Source organism: Artemia sp. Qi Xiang Cuo, chromosome 4, assembly GCF_049724085.1.
Source record: "Artemia sp. Qi Xiang Cuo chromosome 4, ASM4972408v1, whole genome shotgun sequence".
NCBI classification, from domain to species: domain Eukaryota; kingdom Metazoa; phylum Arthropoda; class Branchiopoda; order Anostraca; family Artemiidae; genus Artemia; species Artemia sp. Qi Xiang Cuo.
Window position 1 is genome coordinate 32881962 of NC_142797.1, and position 24616 is coordinate 32906577.

Below are 24616 nucleotides of genomic sequence, written 5' to 3' on the forward strand. Positions count from 1 at the left end.
AAACGGCGTAGAAAAGGCCATCTCACCAAAATTTTGCTAGAGGGGGAAGGGAGGTTCATTTTTGGCCTAAAATCGTTATATATTTTCAAAGTTTCACAGCCGCTATTTCTAACATGCTTTCGCAGTACAGCCACTATAGCAAACAACCAAAAACAAAGAAAAAAAACACTTCGACAAAGATGTCAAGAAAACGAGAAAAAATGAGAAAAATTGATTTGCCATGCCGAGTGGGCATGGGGCGGGTCTGCTCGTTTCTAACCTGTCACTTGAGATGTTAACCATGAATGCCAGCGAAGTAAATTGCACGGAGACGGGGAACAATCATGTCTTACTGAGTTATACATTTATATTGCATTTGTACCCATTTGCGGTTTAAAAAAGAGAAAAGAAAATTAGTGCCAATATTGATTTTGGCACTTCGGTTGAACTAAATGAATATTTCGGCTGTATAACCAAAACTGTCTGCAGCAATATAAATAAGTAAAATAAATATACAAGTTTTAAACAGCTAGGATGGTTTAATATCATATTATAATACATTAGAGATTAAAAAAAAGTAATAGGTAGGGTATAGTACCGCTTGGGCTGTGTTACACACGGGACGAAAATAATTCTCCTAGATTCCAGAAGGACCTTTGTTTGCCATCCACATAACATTAAACATTTTCTTACAAAAAAAAAACAAAAAAAAAACAACAGTTTATTTGCGTTGTTCAAACCAAGGTCAGAATCTAATTAATTACATTTTAGTGATGCCAAAGGATCTAAGTGTAGGTTCTATGTGCTTTTTACACTGGAAGATATATTCTGTGAATTCAAGGAACTGACACTAAACTGCGTAAAGAGATACGCTACCCTAGTCTATAACGAAAAAAGAAATGCTATTGTCAATTTGAACCAACAACCTAACAAACAAAGTGACCAAGTCTATTTATTGGCAAAGCCTATTCATATAAAATAGTAATAATGAGTTGGAAGTAAAAGAAAAATAGACAAAAGATGAGAGATCCGGACACAAAGCTCAAAACAATTAACTCAACTGTACTCAACACAACACTAAAGAGGAAAAAATCTTAAGAAAAAACCAAGCGAAACGAAAAAAAAAAATCAATTATTAAAAAGATGGAACTCAAAAATTGTCTCTTTTCTAGGAAAATAAGCTTGTACAAGGCATTATAGAAAAAAAAAAAAAAAAAAAAAAAAAAAAAAAAAAAAAACAGCAGCAAGACTCAAAAAGTAAAAATTAAATAAGAAGAAAAAGTCTGCTAATAAAAGCAATCTGGTTCTAGCTACAAGGATCGACCAACGCAAAAAAACCTCAAAGATAGGTATTTTCAACATTAGATGAGTTAAAAAGAGATTAAATAAAAGGGTAGAAGTTCCACATGTATGCATCGGTTTTTCCTTATTGATTGACATTCAATTAAATTGGTCAACGCGTTTTACTTGGTAAGGGGTAGGATATATTCAACATATCCAAACTGCAAACACTAAGGAGCTCAGTGTTTAGAAGTCCATAATTCATTAACCATTAAAATGGGTTTTTCTGACAGATAAATTTACAATTTAAGGCCTTTAGATGAAATTTCCCGAAGCCAATGTGAGCAAGTACCCTTTTAATTTTTTTTAAAGTTTACTTTCAAAGAATCACGATCATATCATTGTCACGAGAACGAGAATAAAGTAGATAATTGAAGCGATGACGTTAATCCTAGTTCCAGAGCTTGGAAAAATATGGCGACAACAGTTAAAAGTAAAAAGAACAGCAACTGAAATAAAGTAACAATTGAAAAGGTTTTTGATCATCGCACTAGTAAGGCCTGAATTTTCTTGCGAAACACCCAACTTCTTGCTCGTCCTTATTTTTGGGTCTAGATATTGATACAAAGTAAAAAAAACGTTACTTTTTTGCTAATTACTTGTACAACAATTCGGCTAGCCTACCCTTCTACAAACAGATGAGGACGTTGGCAATATTAATGTCTACCCAGACCTTGAATACTCAGTAGAAACAAGGTTGAAGAAGGAAAACAACCATGAGACTAAGGAATAAACACTTTATTGCGCAGGTAAGCTCAAAATTTATTCCTTATTACACGAAAAGCAACGGGTTAGCAATTTGACAAAACATACAAAAATGAATAAAAAATGAAACCGTTTTAGAGGAATAAATTTTGACATTGCTGAAGTTTTGTATCTTTTTATGTTTTTTATTTCTTGCACGTTTGTTTAACTGATGAAAACAAGATAGACAAATCCATAAAAGCATCAAACTGGTAATCTTTTTTGTAACCTACCCTATACAAGGGTTTCTGATTCCAGAAAATAGTAGTATTGCAGTAGATAAGTCATTAAAGAATCTCAATTAATTAATATTAAATAACATTATTTTAATTAATTAAAACTGTAAAAGTTTTACTCTTTGTGTCTCTTATACTAGTTTTATTTAGTTCTTCTTTTCATTGTAACAAGAAGTGTTACACACACGTTACAGGCAAGACATCCTAAAAGAAAATTTACATTCAATATTAACTTGATTTAGGAGACATTTAGTCATGATACAGGATAATAGTATAAAAAGAAAAAAAACTAATACTATTCTAGAATTCTAGAAAACTGAACCGACTCTTCTTAGATATTAAAAGACAAAGTGATAAGAAAGAAGGGTGAACTTTTTCTTCTTCTTATAATGGATCAACTATTAAAGATTCAGAGGCTGTGCCAAAAATTCTGATTGCGATATCCTAGCCACGTTTGTGACAGTAAGTTGATCTGGACGACCATAATGACTTCTGGATTCTGAATTTTGAACTATGCTTTGATGAACAGGAGGCTGGAAGCATCGAACGTGCTCAACTGGGAGATTGTCACCTTCTGTAAAGTTGATCTTCAAGTATTTATTCAGTAGTGCAAATATCTGAGAATTTAAAACTTGAAAACGCCGTATACGATCTACCATTCGCTTCAGTGGCTAAAACAAAAACAAATATATTCTGTAGCTGGTATAAAGAAAAGACAAACAAATGAGGGAAACTTTCAAAACCCATGCATAGGAAGTGAGAAAGGACAGTCGGTCACAAATAAAGCCAAAAAATTACAAACATTAAAAACTCTTTTTGCCGAGTTTTGTGGAAATTTTGATCGAGATCCCCATACTGTCTTATGACACTCAGAATTTATTTTTAAATTTTCGGTTACTGCGGGCAGTAGTTCACTCTATACTTGGTTTTAGTCACTGCTAACACCGTAATAATAGAGCGACATGTAAGTGGCGTAAATACCTCTTTGAAAGGGTTGACAAAATAAGATTTTGTGGTGATAAATTTCATGCTCTGTAAAGTTTTGCTGGTGATGACTTCCATGGTAATTTACTTTAATGTCTGAATGATTAGCAGTTTTGATGGTGCTATTTTTCTCACAAAGCTACTTGTTTTTTCGTATAGACCCTAAATACTTAACATATGATTTGAAATAAATTTATTAAGAAAAGAAGTTCCGACAAGACACCTATCTTTGTACTCCTGCTTCGCTACAAAGGCCTAAAGAGAAGAAATAATTGGGTAAAACGAGAGATATCTCATTTCCCTAAATGAAAAATTAGCAGTGGATGAAAAGTAAATATTAGATAATACGGAAGCTTCCGAGTGAATTTTGCTTCGCTTACTTTACTTTAAAATAAACATATTATTAATTTGTTTTGACGTTGGTAAAGGATATCGAAGTCAAAGTGAAAACTTACTTCCGAAAGTAAATAGCTATCATAGTCACTATCTTTTATATTAGTTTGGTAATCATTCAAGTTATCAGATACATAAATTTAATTTTTTTTCTTTTACTAAATTGAATGCAGTCCCTATTATTTTTGGTTTCTTATTATTCTATAATTATTTATAGTTACTCTAATTATTTATGATTTTGTTTTGACGGCGCGTTACTGATAATTTAGGCTGTCAATTAACTATGGCAAAAGCACCGCCAATACTTGGTAAGAGACTTAAAGCACTGAAACCTATATGGGCTGACAATGCACGTACTCAAACGAGGGATAGGGAGGATTCCAACCCCCCAGTTCCAGATATTTCCTAAGTTTCTCGGCGGTGTAAGGCTAGAGAAGGACCTCTAGGAGGAAACATGTAAAGAAAACAATTTTTACTTTATAACATGCAGAATTATTGTATTTAATATATTTTGCAGGCAGCTTAGCTTTATCTTCACTTATTTCAGCGTTTTCCCACTTTTTCTAATATATTTATCAATTTTTTCCACAGCCTTTCTTCAGTTTTGAATCATCGTTGAAACAGAGCACCCTTCACAAAATTTGTTTGTAGAGGACGCTAAAGTAATTGTAGTAGACACGAAATTCACGAAAAAAAGTTTATTGACTGAAGAGAATTCTATGAAAAAAAGTGTAGATAGCGTTTTGTTTCAGAATAGCGGCCAGAATCTTGAGTTGACAGTGCTGCATTTAGCAGACTTGAACAAACGTTGTTGCAAAAAAATTGTAATTTCTTAGAAATAGTAAAAAACACTGAAGTGTAGACAAAGCTTAGCTATATGCAAGATGTGTTAACTATAATTATCGCCCCGAGATAGATGTGTGTCTCTGATGAGACCTGATTTATAGCATATTGTTTGATTTTCCTTTTTTTCTTTCAAACAGCTATTTTTTTTCTATGGGTACTATATGCTTTTTTCGCTCGAAATGCCTAAGTATTAACGACAACAAAACAATGCCTAATTTTGTTGGTATTAGGCTGTCTCTACTCAGTGCTGGACAATCATGTAAGGATAAACCTTACTTGAAAGTGCATGTTTGCACTGTATCAACAAAGAGATTATTTTTTACCAGTCTACGATTTTTCTTATACTATTTTTTTTTAGTTTATTTACTATTGGATTTTTCTTTTATTTCTCTTTCATACTTTATTTTCTTCTTTTTTTTTGAATCTTGATAACTGCTTTCTAGTAAGACTGTTTTTGGCTTTCTAATAAGGTTAAACTCTCAACTCTAGCTCTGATCCTGGAATGTCCGGTTCGGAACTAACTCTGAAACGAATAATTTCCAGCACTAAAATACCTAGGTACAGAGACATATTATTTTTACCAAGTTAAACGCCAGGCTACTGTTTAAGCTTCTTCGGCTTATGGTCTTGATAGTTATATCACACTAAGAAACACATGTTTCTGCTCTAGAACGTTTCTTGAACCTCTCATAAAATTTTTCATGGTAAATTTCAATATTAATAGCATATAGTAAGCGCAATTATTTCACCACCCACAGTTTTAATGGTATAGTTTCTTTTTTTGTTTTATTACAAAAACCGATTATGTTGGATTAAAAAAACTTAATGAAATTGTTCTTGAGTTTGCAGAGTAGTTTGGTATGCTAAATTCAAAGATCAAAGTCCTCACGAGTTTTCAAAATTACTTTTTTTTTAGTTTTTCGATTTGAAACCTTTGGTGTTAAAAAAAGAAGAAGAACAAAAAAAAGAATAATAGTAAAAAAAACAACAAAAAACGTTTCATTCGTAAAGAGTAATGTGCGTCCCATATTTTCTTTTTGTTTTCCCAGTCACGTCAGATAGAACACAGAGGGCCCTAGAAACATGGGGAAGAAATTATTTGATCGCATATAAAAGTCCAAGTGCCCTTTTAAAGAGCCGAAATCGAAAGCCAATCCCCCTTAATTCCCCTTATTCCCCCCCGCCCCGAACCAATTTCCAATGGATCAATATTTCAAGTTAGGCAGTTTAATCTGAACGGTCGGTGGATCCAAAATCTCCTTCCGTACGCGACATGATTCGCTTGAGATTTACCGAACTATTATTGGTAAGACTTATTACAAAACTTTAATATAAACATATACGTATATATTGTCAAATAAAAACGTAAGAAATTAATTTAAAAAGAAATGTTTTCCGACGACAACGTCCAGCGGCAACTTTCAAAATAAAAAAAGAATAAACCGGCTTTTATAAGATACTGAACTTCATTTTTTTTTTTGTAATATTACAATGTTAGAAACACCACACTTGTTTGTTGAAATTTTTGTTCGTTTAAGTTTGAATTCATTGTTCATGGTAATTTTCGTTTGCCTTATTTCTTATTAATTCATCCAGGGGAACCTCTGTTTGTTTCAAGTTCTAAATTCACCCTTTACTTTTCGTAGAAACTTTTTTTGTAATTTAATCATCCCGTAAAAACTGAAGGCGATAGAAAGTAAAGGGAGACAGAGGGACGTTAAAAGGGCTGTTAAAACTTTTAAGTCAATCCAAAAAAGAAAAGACACGTGTTAACAAATTCAAAACGTATGATAAGATATTTATTTTGAGAAATTACTATCACAATCCCTGAAGGGCCGAATTCGAATTTCGAAGTCCATAAAAAAACAAACAAGCAAGAAAATCATAACAAAAGCACAACAACTTAAAGATTGGCAAACAATGCAAAAAAAAAATAAAAAAAAATAAATAATCAAATATCGGAATGCTGTATGATTCCTTTGTCACTTATATGAAAAACTGCAAAATGGAAACTAGTTAATAAGATAAAAACTGATAAAACTGATGAAAAAAATAAATAATATACACATTAACAAATGTTTAAAAAACAACATAAAAAGGGGATAGGGACTGTCATGTCAAGGGAAGAGGCCTCACAGGCAATATCTTGGAGTATGCCCATTGGGTTGCCAAAGATGTTTTTATGATATATCTCTAAAACTGTCAAGTCATCGACAAATTTCCACCTATTGTCATAAAGGGTTGAAAGGCTATTAATCATAAGAGAAAAAAGGAGAGGTCCTAGAATAGTCCCCTGAGGAATGCCATTGAATATGGAGAAATGATCTGAGAAACAATTGAGATATTTAACTGCTTGAGATCTGTTAAAGATAAAAGGGGCGACGAGGTGAACCAGAAAATTTTCAATGTAGAATTCATTTATAAGTTTATCTATGAGTAAATTGTGGTTAATCAAATCGAAGGCTTTTTGAAGATCAACAGAAATTAGATTAAGCCAAGTGTTGGGTTTTTCAAGCAATTTACCCATGGTATCAACAAGATGGATCAGGTAATGAGAGGTTGACGTGGATTTGATATTACCAAACTGTCTAAGATCAATGAGGGGGAGGACTTTCATCTTAAGCCAGTCTGCGAGAAAACTTTCATACAATTTTGTAAAAATTGAGGTGATGGTACGGGGACGAATGCCATAAAAGCCAGGCGTCCCATTTTATTTTTGACTTGGGTTAAAAAATCTTGCTTCGAATATTTATGGAATTGTCCAGAGTTTGCAATTTCACTAAACAAGGTAGAGAAGGGTGTTGCCAGGTGATCACTGAAAGCTTTAACCAGAGGAACAGGAATATCTAAAGGGTAAATGCTTGATCGTTTTAGTTTTTCAATTTTTCTTACAACATCAAGTAGAGAAATAAGTGGGAGTGAAAAAGGATCAGGAATATCTGGAAATGCGTAAGATAGTGGTGGGAGACTCTGGACAATAGAGGCCAGACACTTATTGAGGTCATTAGCTGTGGTCTTTGGAGGTTCATTTATATTAAAATTTAGTTGTTCTTGACTCTTGCCGGTAAGTTTTTTAATTTCAGAGTACCAGTTCTTTGGTTTATCATGGCGCAAGTCTTTAATTTTATTTTTATAATAGTCTCGGGCAGCTTTTCTAATTTGACTTTTTAATTCCTTTCTTAACTTATTTGCTTCAGCTAAATTACCCCTCTTAAATAAGCTTATTTTCGTGCGGATTGATATTTGTATGTGATTATTTATGTAAGGTTTATCACTGGAGCATTTTCTGATTTTTTTTCTGGGAAACATAATGAGTAGGAATCAATTAGTTTTTTTGTGAAAAATCAAAATTTTGTCATCAAGGTTATTAGAATTATAAAGGTCTGACCAACTTTCACTGGTCAGCCATGATCCAAAAGAAAAAGGCCTGTGTCACTGAGGGGACGGCAAACCCCAATGGAGGTAGTAAAGGAATGTTCAATGGCTGAAGAGGGAGAAAAAGAAGACAATAGTGGTAACTGCCTCCTAGTAGTGGCAGTGCTTGCGGGGAGTTGTAATACTTACTCATGTTTGAACAAATAGCATCCAGAGAGGTGTTACCTTTGTTGTAGATATTTTAACCAGTTGTTTAATATTAAGAGAGGTGCAGATAGAGTCTATCCTCAGGTCATTCGCATCGCCAAGTAAGCAAATACCAGCGTTCGGATACTTTGATAGCACAAAGTCAGCACTTATAAGAAATTGTTGTATAAATTTGCGTTTCTGGTCAATACTTTGGTTAGGGGAATGATAAAAGACGGCGGTTACAATTAAATTGAAAGGGCGGGGAAGTACTTTTGGTCTAAGGCTCAGCCATAGAATTTCATCATAATCTGATAAGTTGGGGGTGGGGATGAGTTTAGGTTGGAGGTTATCTCGGACAAAAAATAATATACCACCCCTTTTTTCCCGAGAGGGTGATCGGGAGGGCGAAGTTTTATAAACTGAGTATAATTGCTGATTTTTAGGAAATCTGGGTTCTGGGACTGAACCTCTGTCACAGCAATAATATTAATTTTATGAATTTCAGAGATACTCTTGAGTTCGGTAATTTTTTCAAAATTTAGGTTCTCAGCATTGGTAAGTAGGAAAATTGGAAATTTAAATCGATTTGGGTATTGGGATTTTTTTTCAATTCGGGAGGGAGTTATTTGGGGTTGAAGTTTATGAGAAGGATGCTGTGGGTAAGGGTGTGGTTTTGAGGCATTATTAAAAGGCGTGACTGGACCGGGCTTGAGAGGAAAGGAGGACAGCGGACAAATTATGGGAATATTATTAAGTTGGGATGGAACTACGCTGGAATTAGTCTTACTATTTGAAGTTTTAGAAACTCTGCATGGATGTGTTACCTTTGGATCGTTCTGCCTGCTTACTCTTAAACCATACTGGTCATACTGGTAGGGTAGCCAGGGGGGATAAAGTTCAAGGGAAGGGAGAAAGGTTTCCTGGTGATCTGGGAATAAGTCAAGTAGGGAGTGTTCTTTAAATGGGGGGGGGGGGGTCGGGGGGCAAGATGATGCTGAGGGAGGGAAGTACGGTGGGGGGGGGGGCCTGCGCGGGCTGGGGGTGGGTTTGTTTTGGCAAATAACGGGTGGAGTCCAGAACCGGCCAGTAACTTCTTGGACCCACGGAGAAGAAAGGAGTCGAAAGGAAATGGATTTTTGGGAGGAATATGAGTGAGGGGGGGTTTGGGGATGGTCCGAATTGAGTGAAGTGATTGTGGGGATTGGACTGACTGGGCACGCGTAAGTACTTGGGGCGGAGAATTGTTTCGAGGGATGGATTCCTGTGGTATACTGCTCTGTAACGGGTATACAGGGGGATAAGACTGAAAGTCGAATGAAACATGAACTAGGGGAGGGGGGGGGGGGTCGTGAATACTTTCGGTGTCGCCCTAAAAAACGTTTGGTTTTAAAACAGCGCTCCCAACCTGAAGATGCATGAGCAAAAATACACCACTTTTCAATACAAGACAAAAAAGAAAAAAGATAAACATGGTCAAAAATACACTTATAAGACACACAAACTCCTGAAATAAACTGACAACAAATATGTAGAAACTTGCATCGTTTGCAGAACTTGCAAAAACCACTATCAAAATGTTTGCAGATCACATTTTCCTTTCTGCTTATTTTTATATTTATTTCACTTTTATCCTTCACTTTCGTAATTTTTTCAAAGATAATAAAAATGTCATCGTCTGGTAATGACTTCTCCATAACCTTTTTATTTAATTCATTATCACCTGATAATTGATGTGAAAAACCGGAAGTCACTGGACTGTTCACAAACTCAAGGGATTCATCAGTATTCATACTACACGTAGGTATTTGTATGCTCTCATGGGATACTCTGCAATTAATGCTGGATTTGCTGAACTCAAATAATTGATTCCCTAGTGTAGTAATAATTGCTCAATATATATATAAATATATATATAAAAAAAAATAAAACGATGTATTTTATTTTCAAATACTTTCGGTACACCTCAACTACTTAGTAGTTTTGGAAATATAATGTAAAATGCTTTTTCAAGTAGTATACCGTGAATTAAGAGTATGTATACACACTTTAAAGGCAATCCCAGCCAGAGCTTGTCTATTTTCATCGATTTTAAACCCATTCTTCTAATATAATATGTGCACTCTTTTTTTATCGCTCTAGCTTTAACTATGTCATCAACGGCTTTAATCAACTCGACCAAGACTCCACAGCCCAAATGTATTAATAAAAAGTAATGAGTAAGTAAAACCAAATATAAGCAAACGGATAACAAAAAATGTGCACACAGTTTATTTTAAATGAATTTTACTTCGATGTTTATTTATTTTTTTACTAGTATCACAGCGTATATAGCTTTTGCTTGTTGTATATATATAGAAATATATTATAAAGCACTTGGAGTTACTAATATAACTAAACACTAATACAACATACAAAAACCAACACTTCCTATTTCAGAACTAAAACTGGGACCCTCATATCTGTACTGGTAAAAATTCACAACTGGGTAATGAGCTCTTAAATTTTGCAAAACTTTCAGAACAAAGAACATTCTCTGGAAGTTGGTTCAAGCGGTCGCAAACTCGAGAAACAAAACACTTCGAGACATTTTTCTATTCGCTTCTGGGGGATATGAATTATAAGGATATTGTCTACTTACTGTGCCTTTAACATCCTCATCCTTGCCATCAACTCTTTGTACTTTGAGAATATGGTAGCAGAAATCTAGAGTCTCAAATCGTCTCTGTTGACCTAATAAAGTCACCATAACACACCCAGCCCAATGTAGGCCTTCTCCAAATAATTGCCTGCAATTATAGTTTGTACAGTACGAGTTTAAAAACGAAAGAACACTTAAAATTCACAACCAATACTCACTTAGACATCTCCCCTCAAGGACTAAATTATCGTAATTATCTACCTAGATATTATGTAGTACATATACCTACATATCATGTACCTACAATTATCTACTGCCTATGCCAGTAACTCCGAGCTCTGAAAACATTGGTTAAATTATACAACGAGTATCTAAAGCCTGAAGTTCAAGTATCTCTCAATATACAGTCAATAGGTTTCATTAAAAAAACGTGAAGAATTTTGTACTCATCGAGTTAGTAAGCCTACCCTTTTTTGCCTCACGGCTGGGGGATCGGGTTGAAATTTCCAGGAAGTTTTTTTTTGGAGGGATGGGGCAAGGTGACGACGACTTCTGTTGAATTTTGAGGAATTTTGTTTTGGGAAAAAAATGGGGATAAAATATTTTTTCTCCAGTCTCCGCAGGAGATAGTTTTTTTTATTCCTGTCGTACGACAGGCTGCTACTCGTTACAATAGTAAATATGAATTCTATAAAATTTTAAAATAGAATTGTATTGTGATTCAGTTCTACTTAATCAAATTACAACTAAACTACAGGACAAATTAACTTTCCTTGCAAAACCGTTTGACACAAATAGGATAGAAAGATAATGCCGAAAAATTACTTAAGACTCTCAAAAAAAATTGCACTTAAGTGATTTGTCTTCATCAGGTCACTTCACTTAAAATGGAAAGATGACGTAACAAGATTAAAGAAAGCGGTCTCTGGTCACAAAAAAAGTAAAACAGAATATACGTATTTTGTTCCAACACTATTTTCTTGCAAGTATTATTAATAGAATCATAAGTTCATTATTAAATAATTTAATAGCAAAAATAGTCAGATGCAAAAGACCCTTAAAGCCTGAATAAAAATCGAAAAAAAAATCAATATTTGTGTTCTTTCCTGTCACAAAAATAGCGAATGTTTTAATAGATTTTTTTGGACTCTAGTCGAAGAATTTATAAAGCTAAAAAGGTCCTTGTAATTCAATCCCCGTTTAACTCGCCCCTATTCCACTTAACCCCCATGCAAGTCAAACCCTCATTTAAATTTACACGATTTAAGTGAGCTCCAATCCAATTATACCTTTGCAACCGATTAGCCTTTAGTCAGGTTACAATGAATGGGGTAAGTTTGGTAGGATTGACCACATCCATAAACAATATTCCAATGAAATGAAAGCAGCACCATTAGATTCCTTATTTTATGCTCTTTTCGAATATCATGGTCGCTTCTGTGACAATGCACCCCAACCTCCATGATGACCCCAGATATAGCCCTAGAATACATTATAAAGCTAACAAAACACTAAAATAATAAAATTCTTATTTTATAATTGCAGTATTTTTCTATTAATGAGATTATTATGTTTCTTTCTATTATTATCCATATTTTCAAATCATTTAAAATACTATTTTTATCAGACAATTGTATGGAGATCTCTTGGAAGAAATCTTCTCACCGGATTGCGAAAAAAACCGGTTAAAAAAGAAGACATGACGTATCACGCAATGGAAAATAACGGAGTAATATATTACTGTGGCCATATCATAGACCGTTCGAGGATGGGGTGCATTGTCAGAAAAGCGGTCATGATATTTGGAAAGAGCATAAAATAAAGAATCAACGGTACTACTGTTTTTTTTTTAGCATTTTATTAGCATGTTCCCTTTAAATGTGATTAACCACAAAAATTTACTGAATGTAGTTGAGTCAAACCGGGGTTGAATTGAAGGGTATTTGAGTTGAATGGAGGTTGAATTGAATAGGGGCTGAGTTGAACGGGGTTGATTTAAACGGGAGTTGAATTACACGCACACTAGCTTACAAAAATTAGAATTTGATTCATGTCGTTATCACAATGCTAAGCTTATTCATAAATGAGTTATCAGGTCGTAATACTCTACTGGCTTGGAAGCACATAGGACGTTCATAGTGCTTACAGGATTGAAAAACTAAATTAAAAAACACATTAGACACTTAATTAAGTCAAAGGGATGCATCAAATTGCAACAACCAGTCATCTAAATGAGGATAAATTTTAACATGAGTATTTAATATCAAATTTTCGACGTGTAAAAGAGGTTGCACCCACAGAATTACCGTGTCTTTTTAACTTGTGAATTCAGTAGAATTCTTTGATTTTGAGCAGTTCTGAATTAACAACCAATAAAGGAAATAGTGATATTTTAAGGAAAATGTTCTACAGTAAGAAAATATACGATCATTTATAGTAACAAAAGCTCAAAATGGTAATGAGAGTAATCTTAATTTACAGAAGGAAAAAAATGGGTGAAAAAAAATCGTACAAAAATGATCGGTACAATAAATCCTTTAGAATAACGTGTTTAAGCTCTAAAGCCAAAATAAATTTAATTTTACTTCACGTGTCAGTGTCCTTAAAACCAGGTAGCTTAATGCGACTACCCCAAAAATTATTCAATTAAATAGAAAATGCTCACAAGTCTTTACCATACTGCACTAAAGCAACATAGATCTTTCATATTTCATTAATACCTTTAACCTGATTGTTTCAATCACAAACACAAGTGGATAAGGTTTAGAAATCATGGCACTTCGCGCAGGATGAGTTCTTTGAACACACAGAGGGAAAAGTTGAAGCTTGACAAATTTAAATAAAATAGTCTAAACAGAATAAAGTAAGGCCTACCCTATTGTAATCTTTACTAGCGAGTATGAATGAAGCTCCCTCAAAAAGGCTCTAACACAACATATTGGTTAAATTTTGAGTGGGAATTCTCAGGAACGACCACAAGGTAGTTTTAACAAAAAAAACTCTTATGATGTAAAAAAAAGAACAAATGTTGCACTTGTAGTTGCGCATAAATCAGGCTTCTTCTCTGGGGGGAACGGGTAGGGCTAGTAATTTTGTCTACTGACCCTTCAAAATCCCACCCCTTCTACAAGGACCGTCTCGTTGGGAGAATTTGATGCTACCACTGTACAATTCTTAGTGAATTTTACTTGTGTGCGTTTTCATTTTACTTTTTGATAAGATTTTAATAGGGAATTACTTAAAACCAACAATGGCAGACTTATAAAAAAATACTCTTCAGGGCTCCTCCGTCCATCCGGGGCACCTTGTTTCAGAAGATACAAGTCCCGCCTTTTAATAATGCCTCAAAACCACACCCTTACCCACAGCATCCTTCTCATAAACTTCAACCCCAAATAACTCCCTCCCGAATTGAAAAAAAATTCCAATACCCAAATCGATTTAAATTTCCAATTTTCCTACTTACCAATGCTGAGAGCCTGAATTTTGACAAAATTACCGAACTCGAGGGTATCCGTTGATTTTGAATTGAATTTTGGGCAATAGGTTGCATCAAGACTGGGCTGGCAATGCGTGTCCAACAGGGAAATTTTCAGACATATCTTCAAAAAAGTAGTGAGAACTTCTCCAATGCGTGTCGAACAGGGAATTTTCAGACATATCTTCAAAAAAGTAGTGAGAACTGGTTCTTTATCTGGTTCTCACTACAATTTTTGAAGATATATCTTCAAAAAATTATCCGTTGAGTTTGAATTGAATTTTGGGCAATAGGTTGCATCAAGACTGGGCTGGCAATGCGTGTCCAACAGGGAAATTTTCAGACATATCTTCAAAAAAGTAGTGAGAACTTCTCCAATGCGTGTCGAACAGGGAATTTTCAGACATATCTTCAAAAAAGTAGTGAGAACTGGTTCTTTATCTGGTTCTCACTACAATTTTTGAAGATATATCTTCAAAAAATTATCCGTTGATTTTGAATTGAATTTATCAAGTATTTTGGGCAATAGATAGTGTGTATCTTCGATACACACGAGTTTCCACTCTTGTAAGTTTCCCATTCCCTTTGGTCTAAGCTATGAAATGGGTCAAAACTTACTCGACAGTGAACTCATTCGCACCAACTGGGAGACAATATACAAATTGAAGAGCAGACCAAAGTCGATGAAACTCGGTGCATTCGTCAACAGACATGACTCCATTAGCAGGGGGTAGTCCCCTCCATACAGGGTCATCCAAATACTCCTTTACTCGATTCAAAACAACTTCAAAAATGGTCAATCCGCAACAGAGCCTCTCCTTTGTAAGAAGGTCTCCATCTCGGGCAATAGTAAGTTGCTAAAGAAGGGAATCAATAGTTATTTGAAACAGAAAGCGACCAATCATTGGACAAAAATAGCAACTAGTCCTAACACTTGACAAAATCTATAAGCAAAATAGTGGACTAACGTCATTTATTCAGAAGTTAGGAGTTGTCTTCATTTTATGGCCCTTTGTCCTGAATTACTTTAAAGATTTAAGGAGATATTAATTTTCAAGTAAGGTGAGGGCAAGTGAGTGGTTGGTTTCAGTAACGGGTACGAATCATTTTGGGACCATTAAAAACATTGCAAAATATATTAAATTGGGAATAAAGTATAAGTAAAAATTTGTATAGGGAAAGGGAGGGGGCGAGTGCTTAAAAATTTGCTGCATGCATGTAAGCGGTTTTTTTCTTCTTGCTGTTTTTTTTTCTATTTTGTTTTGTATGGGTTGTTGAATTGCTGTTACGAGTATTTTAGTTCTTTTGCGTTGACATGGTCCTGTGGCTTTTTTGCAATAAATATCTATCTATTAGCATAAAAAAGGAAAAAACGACTAAAACGTCTGTCAATTTTTTTATTATACTGGTATTGCTAGTATTGTTTAATAGTAACATAAAGTTGAAAATTGTCTAGTATGCTGATATGGCTTGTATTTTTTTAATTTTTAATTTTTAAACTTGGATTGCAAATTTTAATTGGTAAATCTAGTAAAATGGTAAAAAAAAATGGCTCCCTCGAACTTTTTTCTTTTTTTATTTCTTAGAGAGGTACAGAAAAGTAACCCAACCGGAATTTTTTAAAATTTCAACATTCGTACATACTTTCGTAATTACAAACTTCAACATTCGAATTTTTTTTTTTTAGAATTACAACATTTACAAAATAGCGTACCTTCGCATTGCCAAGCTTCTCAACGGCTGCAATCACCTGAAGCTGTGCATATTTTTGCTCAAGCCTTTTTTGTTTTGTTTCAGGTTTTTCTCCTTCTAAAAAAGAAGAGACATTACTGGTAAAAGGACACAAGCAGACATAAGCTACTTTAGTATGGCAATTTTATAAAATTAATTATAAGAAGTTGCTTTATAAAGTTAAAAACTACAAAGCGCAATGTAACACAACGCTATGAAGAGAGTAATAAAACAAAATAGAGGATATGTTTCAAATCCAAACGAAGTTTCCACAAAATCAAGTTAATTTAAGCCACACTAAAATAAACTCAATACCCTAGAACTTGAATTCCAAAGGTACATTTCGGTTCCTCCATTTATCAGACTGTCTATACTCTTCTTCTGAGGTGATAAGAAATTATCTAGTTATGGCAGCCTGTGCTTATTTACAGTGCAAATAAGAGGAAGCCAAAAGAGGTTGAATTGGGACCATTGACTATCCTACCTTCAAATGCACTCCGATTGAAACTATCCTACGTCCAAAAATGGAAAAAATGGATTAGTGATCAACCTTGTGCAAAATTGTGTGCTGAATCCGAATTTGCAGTCAGAATTGGAACCGCGCCACTACATGTATTCCAAATTACCCTTTTATTTCTTATCCTATGTTGCAAAGTTGCTTTAACCACACTCCTGAAACTATTTTAAGTCCTTATTTGGACTTGAAATAGTTTCAAACAGTATATTTTGATCTACTTTGAGAAACTCTACAGTTCGGTTATTCCCCTATAACCTCTTTTTAAAGTACAGGAAAAACAATATGAAAAACCTCAAAAGCTCTCCTGAAAAGTAGCGGATTAGGACATAGGATAGTTTCAATCGGAGTACATTTGGAGGTAGGATAGTTTCATTCCAGGGCTATACAAAAAATGTGGTTCAATACCGCTCTCTAGGACTATAATGAAAGAAAGGTTGAGGTGGCTAGGGCACGTTGTGCGGATGAAGAATGACAGATTGCCGAAGATTATTCTTTTCGGCCAACCGTCTAGGGGTAAACAGAAAGCAGGTCGTCCTCGTCTGGGGTGGGAGGACGTCATAAAAAAGATTTAAAGGAAATGGGAACTTCGTGGGCGGGTGTAAAAAAGTAGGCTTTGAATAGATTGGAATGGAGGAGGAGCGTGTGCAGCTATGTTGGCCTTAGGCGGCTTGGTGCTGCGGTGAGTTGTTGTTAGTAGTAGTAGTAGTAGTATCGAAATACTCAAGGTGTCTTAAATTAATTAGACGCAACAACACACACACACACAGGGCTTTATTAGATCATGGCTTAGGCCAATCCAGAAGCTCGAAGCTAACTGGAGATCCTCCCTTTCCGAAGCTAATGTCCCCTACCCTTTTCTTCGACGGTCAAAGTTGCTTTGCTAAGCACTAAAAAACGGAAAAAAAAACTCTGGAACTCTAATGACTCTGGAACTAACCTTTTACATAGTTCTATACGAATATAAACAAGTATACAAAGACTAAATTATCAATGTTCTTTTTTTTAACGGAATTTTCTCACGTTGCCTGGGCAGTGGGCACTGTGCACAACGCCACGATTCGAAAATATTTTTATGTAAACGGCATAACATTACAAGAGAATAAGCATACTTTTATTTCTCAATTTAATTAAGAGTTTCTAATAAGGAATAATCACTTAATCGTCATTTCTACTCATGGACAAATTTTAAAAGTGGAAAAAGTTCAAGAAAGGAGAAATAATTGGCAGGCAGCTAAGAGAGCCAGCGTTCGACTATAGTGCTGCTTGTTTTAAAATATTTCAAATTCAACTTTTCAATTCCATTTTATTTTCTTCTTGTGCCTGATCTGGCCGAGGAGAAGTAGCTCTCACAGACTAAAAAAATACTTTTGTTTTATGTTCTGCTAATGGCAGCATTTGAATACAACCGAGATATCCAGCTTTCAGGAGATCGGTTCATTTTCTGTTTATCTCACTGTCTTAAAAACCCTCATTTCGTAAAATTTACCCCTTTCTCCATTACTTCTGAATAGATTTCTTCAAAACACTTTCCTGCAGACGATACAATTTTGCTGTCAAAAGGGTGGCTTACTCAGTCAACTTAAGGAAAAATTCCAGAGCAAATTTAGACCAAAAATATAGCAGAATGGATAAATGAAAGTGTTTGTAGAACCATCCTGTCCTCGAAGTTTCAATACAGTCAATGTGCTATCGTTTCATTTGTTGCTACAGTAAAGAACTGAAGGGATTATACTTCTGAGCGCTCTTAAAGAGCTATGATAAGAATTAAAACTGATAACACACTGAGTAGAATAGTAACGGTCAGTTTAATTAAAAAAAATTTAAGCAGCAGGAGCGACCCTATGAATCGTTAGATGGCATTCCTGATTTACTTAGAATATTTGAATAAAATGTTTAAAGTTATGGCAAGTTTTTATAGCCTTTTCGTAAAACACTCAACAAAAGGAAATCAGTGTCCTCAAAAGCCATGCTTTTTCAGTGCATATCTCAAAGACAATTAACAACATATATACAGCCTCGCTTTCACCGCCCCATTCTTCATCCCTATCAGAACGAATTGGCAACTAAATACCATACTATACAAACTATGAAGAATGCCAGTAGAGTTTTACTTCAATAAGGTTTACCTTCGGGAACATAAAGATGTCCGTAGTCCTTGGTAGTCTTAATTTAGTAATTTGGTAGTCTATTTTAGATAGTCTACAAATTTAGGTAGTCTATTATACTGAATAAACATATTCTATTCTATAAAAAAGAAAAAAGAAGAACATGAACAATATTCAATGATCAATAATGACGAGGAAAGAACGAAATACTCATGTAGCGAATCAGACATTAAACATTTATTGCTTGCTGTTGTCTCTTAATGAGTCTCTTCTTTTCACTAAAAACATACTGTGATATGCTGTCTCTATTCCCAATACCCCTAAAAACAAAAAAAATAAAACAGGAATAAACAAACTTATTTTGACAAATTTCCCGTTAGCATTTTTATTTGAAATTGCCAGTTTTCGCGTCCTAATTTTTATTTCAAATTTAGTCATTTCTTGGACACCCCAATTGTTGCAATTTCATAGATCATACTATTATGAATAGTATATTTTTAAAATCAATACCACAGATTAAGGTCGTTAGCAAAATCACCTGAATACCTGTTTTCTAATATTTCTTATTTGAAATTGATCAAAGTACAATATGCACCATCGTTTTTTGATTCTCAAAGGGAATACATTTTAATTCTGGTACGACGCCGTTTTTACAATACGACGCTATTATGAAATTGTAGTACAACACTTTAATACGACACTGATCAAAAAAACGTTTTTTCCTACATAAGTACTGAGTTTACCTTTAACAAAAGCCCGAGGAAGTATATTCTGAAAAGGTGCAGCTTGAAGCTGATCACAAACTTCTTCCTGAGACAAGGCTTGCTCAATAAGCAGACAGAAAATAAGAGAGTTACCAAATTCACGGAAATAGTGGAACAACTCAGTACGGGCATCAGGATACTGAACTATATCATTTAACTGTGCTTGGTAGTATGACAATACTCCAGGAGACCCATAGTCATACCTAAAAAATAATGTTAGATAATACGAGTGATAAAAGGGCCGGTCACTAAGATATAATGATTCTTCTTTTTGCAACTTAAAATCGTTTGCTAGTTTTACAATTACTCGGAATCAAGGCAGGGAATTTTCCCACTTCAGGTGAGGCCAGAAGACCTATTTTACTGCCCCAAGATAATGTTGGACCTAAAACACAAATTTGACGCATAAAATTTCCTTCAACACCCACCTTTGAAAGCCATCACTCAAATCTTATTTCCTATATCACAGACCTATATGCATCTGTTGATATAATAATTGAAGGTGCTCCAATCTTATGGGCATGACCATCCACGCAAGATGACGATCTGTTCACCTTTTAAATTTTTATAGGCCAAACTCATAGCCTTATATTTAAAAGGTACTTTTTCTTTTGCAGCATATGCCTTTAAAGTGTGAAAAGGAACTTATCAAGTATCTTAATATACGTCACTGTTTTAGATCAGGCAACATGTCTGAAAGTCTGCTTTTAAGTCTTTTCAAGCTAAAGTGAAGACATCTAATTATCTTGTTCTTGCAAACCCATAGGCTGGTGGTATATCTCTGATGAGCCTGAGTAAATAACTTGTAGTTGCTTATTTATTTTATTTTGTCATTTTATTCTTGTATTTAGTGACGATTTATATTTTCCTTATTAGGATGCTCTCTTGTACGGGTGTTATGCTATTGTTTATTTTTTTCTATGTTATTCAGCCCTTACAATGAACGACCTTGCCTGTTTCCAGCTATTCTATGGGTACTTTGTTTACGGTTGTTTTTGCTTGATACTTTGAAATCCTTCATTTAACGACGAGCCTGTTGTGGTACCAAAATAAAAAAGACTTTTTTTTCGTTTTACACATTTTACTTCTTCTATCAAAAACTGTTAACTCTTTATGTGCATTTTCTCATTTTAATTTCAACTGAAAAGAATAGAGTATAATAGGTAAGTTCCAGGTTTCTTCTTAAGAAAACTTGCTTGGACTCGAATTGTTTTTGGAAATTTGGCATAACAGGGCGGTTTGGAGTTTTTCCTTTAGAAAATGTACTTGGACTGAACAGTTTTTTTGGTAAAAGCACAGCAAGTACAAAATTTTGGACTTGCTATGGATCAAAAGTTAGACAATTTGGATTTTCAAGGCAATTCTTAAATGGTGAGAATAACTTCAATAGTAATTCAATTTACTTCAGTCATTTACATTTCTTAAAGTATTTTAGCCTTTACATTTCACACTAAAATTCGGAACGATTTGATTCGATATCGGTCAACTGTAACGATACTCTATTGAGTATGGATACTCAATTCGATGCCGGTCAACCTAAACAATTGACAATAAAATGCAGCTATAGACAAACAACTGTTCTAAAAACATTGTAAAAAAGATCAAGTAGCACTAGGTAACAGTCAAATAGAGCAGAACTCCATTTGTACTTTTCTCGGCAAGAACGGGGGGGGGGGGGGAACGGTCAAAATAGCCAGGATTGGCGAATAGTATAACAGCTATAGGAAATTGCAGACACTTTAAAATTATTATTTTTCGGGGGAAGGGGACACTCATCCTCCTCTGCCCACGTATCTACGAGGAATGAATTAAAACTATAGGAAATACCTTGGAAGCTTGCACTGTTTTGGCATAGCATTCAGCAATGTTTTTGTGAACTGCAAGATATTTCCTTGAACCAACGACTTGATTATTTTCAGTACTTCTTCAATGACAACAGCAATACCTTGGTATCCAAGCAGTTGAACAATAGCTTTGAAATGTGACGCTCCAACAAAACCTAAAAACAGAACAAAAAGCGGACAATATTAGAAAGACAAAAAGAGAGGGGTCGGGGTGAGTGGCACATGTTGTCACTTAACTTGACATGTTGTCACTTTAAGTGAGTTGTCACTTAAATAATGAAAAACAAAGCTAAGTCACAACAAATAAGCTTCGGCCCTAATGCTAACTTTAGAAAGTCTATTAGTTTGGCTTTAAATTTTCAAGTTTTAAAGTGACTTTAATGAAAAATCTGATCAACATTTATGCTTGAATGTCTTTTTCTCGGAACAAATATTTTTTCCCAGTATATATATATATATATATATATATATATATATATATATATATATATATATATATATATATATATATATATATATATATATATATATACTATATATAAAGGAAAAAGAAAAGGATGAGAAAGTTTCTAGCATGAATGTGGATTTGTTCAGCCAATTATGTATGCCTTTCATTTATTTATTTACTGATTACTTTTCTGAAATGTCTTTACTCTATCTTAGTGAAGGCTATAAATTATAAAAAAATCAAGACAAAGGTTTCATAAAACAAAAGAGTTACCTAAAATTAGAAGACCAAGGCAGTCTTTAAGAGAAAAAACAAGTAAGAACATCAAGCGACACTCAAATTCTGCTGCGCTTCTTACCATATTCAAAAGAATTCTACTTATTGTAATAATGTTACAACTTTTTTTTATAGATATAGTTGAGGGCAGCTATACATTTTATACATTTTGTGACGCAACCAATATTGAGGAGTCGCGGAACATGGTCAAACTTCAAGGGAGGAAACTCTAAATTTCCTCAGATTTTCTCTGTATCTTCGCTGATCTTCAGTTACATTTTAATTACATTTGCAAGCTTACAAAAATTACTTGACTTTAGTTACTATCTTTTTGAGTATTTCAATCCGGTGGTTTCTCCTTGATACGTTGTGTCCCTTGTAGATTTAATTTTTTTTGACAATTCTAATTAATAGACTTGTATTTAATCTTAATCTTGCAAAACTGTGGTTATCTCATTTCCCAATATTATATTTTTGGCAGTATTGTATTGTTGTTGACATGACTTTTATAAGCATGATTCACGCAAATAGTCATTTCTTAAATCATGTTTTAAAATTAATTTATTCTTAAAATTTATTACATCCGAAGTATCCTAAATCTTTTATTTAAAAAAATCGATCGTAAATAGCAGCGATTCCATTTTTTTTAAACATATTTATTATTATGTATACAGAACTGTAGGAGAAATAACTGAAATGGGATAAAAAAAATCCTGGCGGCCATTAACTTCATATTTTGCTCTCAAAACCAGAACCTACAAACATCTGATACAGAATGATAGGTCTTGAGCCGAATTTCTACATTGAACACAGAGCTCCTCACTCTATAGCTAACTTGTAGGACCTTACAGAGAAAGAGTTTAGCCCAAATCAAATTCTTGAAACTTTAAGACGAATGGCTTTAGTTTCGATTTTTTTTATTTTATGACCTTTTTAAAGATTTTCAAGAATCCCAAATATTTCTTTATTTTTCCCAATTTTAATTTCCTTTCGTTTTTCATGAATTTAGCGAAGTTCAAAAATCCCTATCACTTTTTCTTAAAGAAATGTACTTTAATTTTTGTAGCTTTATATTTAGTTTAGCGTTTTCATAAGTTTAAAGCTACACTCAAAGAGTATGGGATACTGATAAGACAGGAATCTGGAGCACTTTAAACTTCAAAATAGATCTGAGAACTTTGAAATAAGTCTCAGAAGAAAACTAAATAAAAGAAAGCTATAAAAGAGAAAAATCATAAAGAATTATAAGAAACAACTATAAGAAAACTATAAGAGAAAAAAATATATGAAAAAACTAATATAAAAAAAACTTTAAAATAGGCCTAGTAGTTGAAAACCACTACCTCCATAATCCAACAGAAATAGAAAATTGAGTACAACTGTCACTTGTTAAAATTTGGATTTTAATTAAAGAAAGCAAGTTGATTATTTTGCTCTTAGACCCTTCTATTCATAATAGAACAGTTAGGGCAAGGTTAGTATGCGGAAAATAGCCCAGTATATTAAACAAACAATGCACATTTTTTTCAGTAAATTCATTTGAAATGAATTTGTAAAGAGGAAGGCTTTGAATAGACTGGGATGGAGGAGGATCGTGCGTAGCTATGATGGCCTCAGGCGGCTTGGTGCTGAAGTGAGCTGTTAATAGTAGTGGTAGTACGTAACAAATATCTAAAAGAAATCCAAGATCCTACTAAGCGAGCACTTATCATTATATAGGCAGCAGGTTTCATTAGCATTGTGGTAAATTTTACGCGTAGTTTTTGGTACGTCCACCCTATTTTGTCTCACTGCTGGGATATCAAGTCAACACTTTCAGGAATTTTTTTTTGCTTTGGGGGAGGAAGGAGGTATAAGGAGACTACGAGTTTGTGTCTGGGAAACAAAATATTTTTTCCGGTCCTCACAAAAAGAATACGCTGCGGTTTTTTTTTCTTCCTTCCTATGCATCCGACTTTGGTGTTAGTTGAATGCACATTGTACAATACTTTAGATGTCAACTTTAGCAATACTAATCAGGTATTTAAACTTTAAATCGAACAGGTTATGTTACAGCATTAATTAAGCATAAATATACGACAAATAATGGCTAACATTATCAAAAGCTTAGTTTGTCAAAACTCCAGGTTGCATGTTTACCTTGAATCTTTTGGAGACTCGGAGGAAATTTTCTCACCTTCACCAAGTATATGTAGCATGTTTGCTCAATTGTTCAGCCTTCCAAAAGTTATTCGTTATTTTTCAATTCAGAGCTATCTTACGAACTAACGAAAAGTAACGAAAAATAAGTACCATTATATTGTCCAAAGATGGCGTTGGCAGCGGCATGCAACCCTTTATTTCCCCATAGATACACGTGACCAGGAACTTGAGGTTTTTCTCTGACAACTGGTTGAGCAAATTGAATCCCTTGACATCTAACAAATCTATTTAATAAGAAAAATTCAACGAAGTAAAAATGAAAAAGGGAACGCGTGTAAAAAATTAAAAAACAAACACAAGACCTTCTCTGTATATATATAAAAAAAAAAAAAAAAAAAAAAATCTGGAGGGTCTTTGAAAGTTTCCTATATTTCACAGGCCTGTACTCAGAATTCTGATTTGGGAGAGCAAGAGAAAGAAAGGTTGGATCATGGAAAAAATGTTTTTTAGCTATTAAATAAAAAGTAAGCACTTGGGTGTAAATTTTCATATTGGGATCGGTTTCTAAGTCTTCATAGTTTTCTTC

General features: G+C 34.1%; 1 protein-coding gene across 2 annotated transcripts in view; it reads right to left on the reverse strand.

The window, feature by feature from the left end:
• Nucleotides 1–918: 918 nt before the first annotated feature.
• Nucleotides 919–24616, reverse strand: part of Cyfip (Cytoplasmic FMR1-interacting protein Sra-1) — a 176248-nt gene continuing 152550 nt past the window's right edge. For both annotated transcript variants that reach the window (XM_089088237.1, XM_089088236.1), the window contains 7 exons: nucleotides 24181–24314; nucleotides 21148–21319; nucleotides 19300–19523; nucleotides 15918–16012; nucleotides 14822–15060; nucleotides 10726–10873; nucleotides 919–2971 (listed from right to left, as the gene is read on the reverse strand). In XM_089088237.1, the coding sequence (XP_088944363.1) occupies nucleotides 2702–2971; nucleotides 10726–10873; nucleotides 14822–15060; nucleotides 15918–16012; nucleotides 19300–19523; nucleotides 21148–21319; nucleotides 24181–24314 (1282 nt within the window). In that variant the 3' untranslated portion in view covers nucleotides 919–2701. The remainder of the gene's footprint in view (nucleotides 2972–10725; nucleotides 10874–14821; nucleotides 15061–15917; nucleotides 16013–19299; nucleotides 19524–21147; nucleotides 21320–24180; nucleotides 24315–24616) is intronic.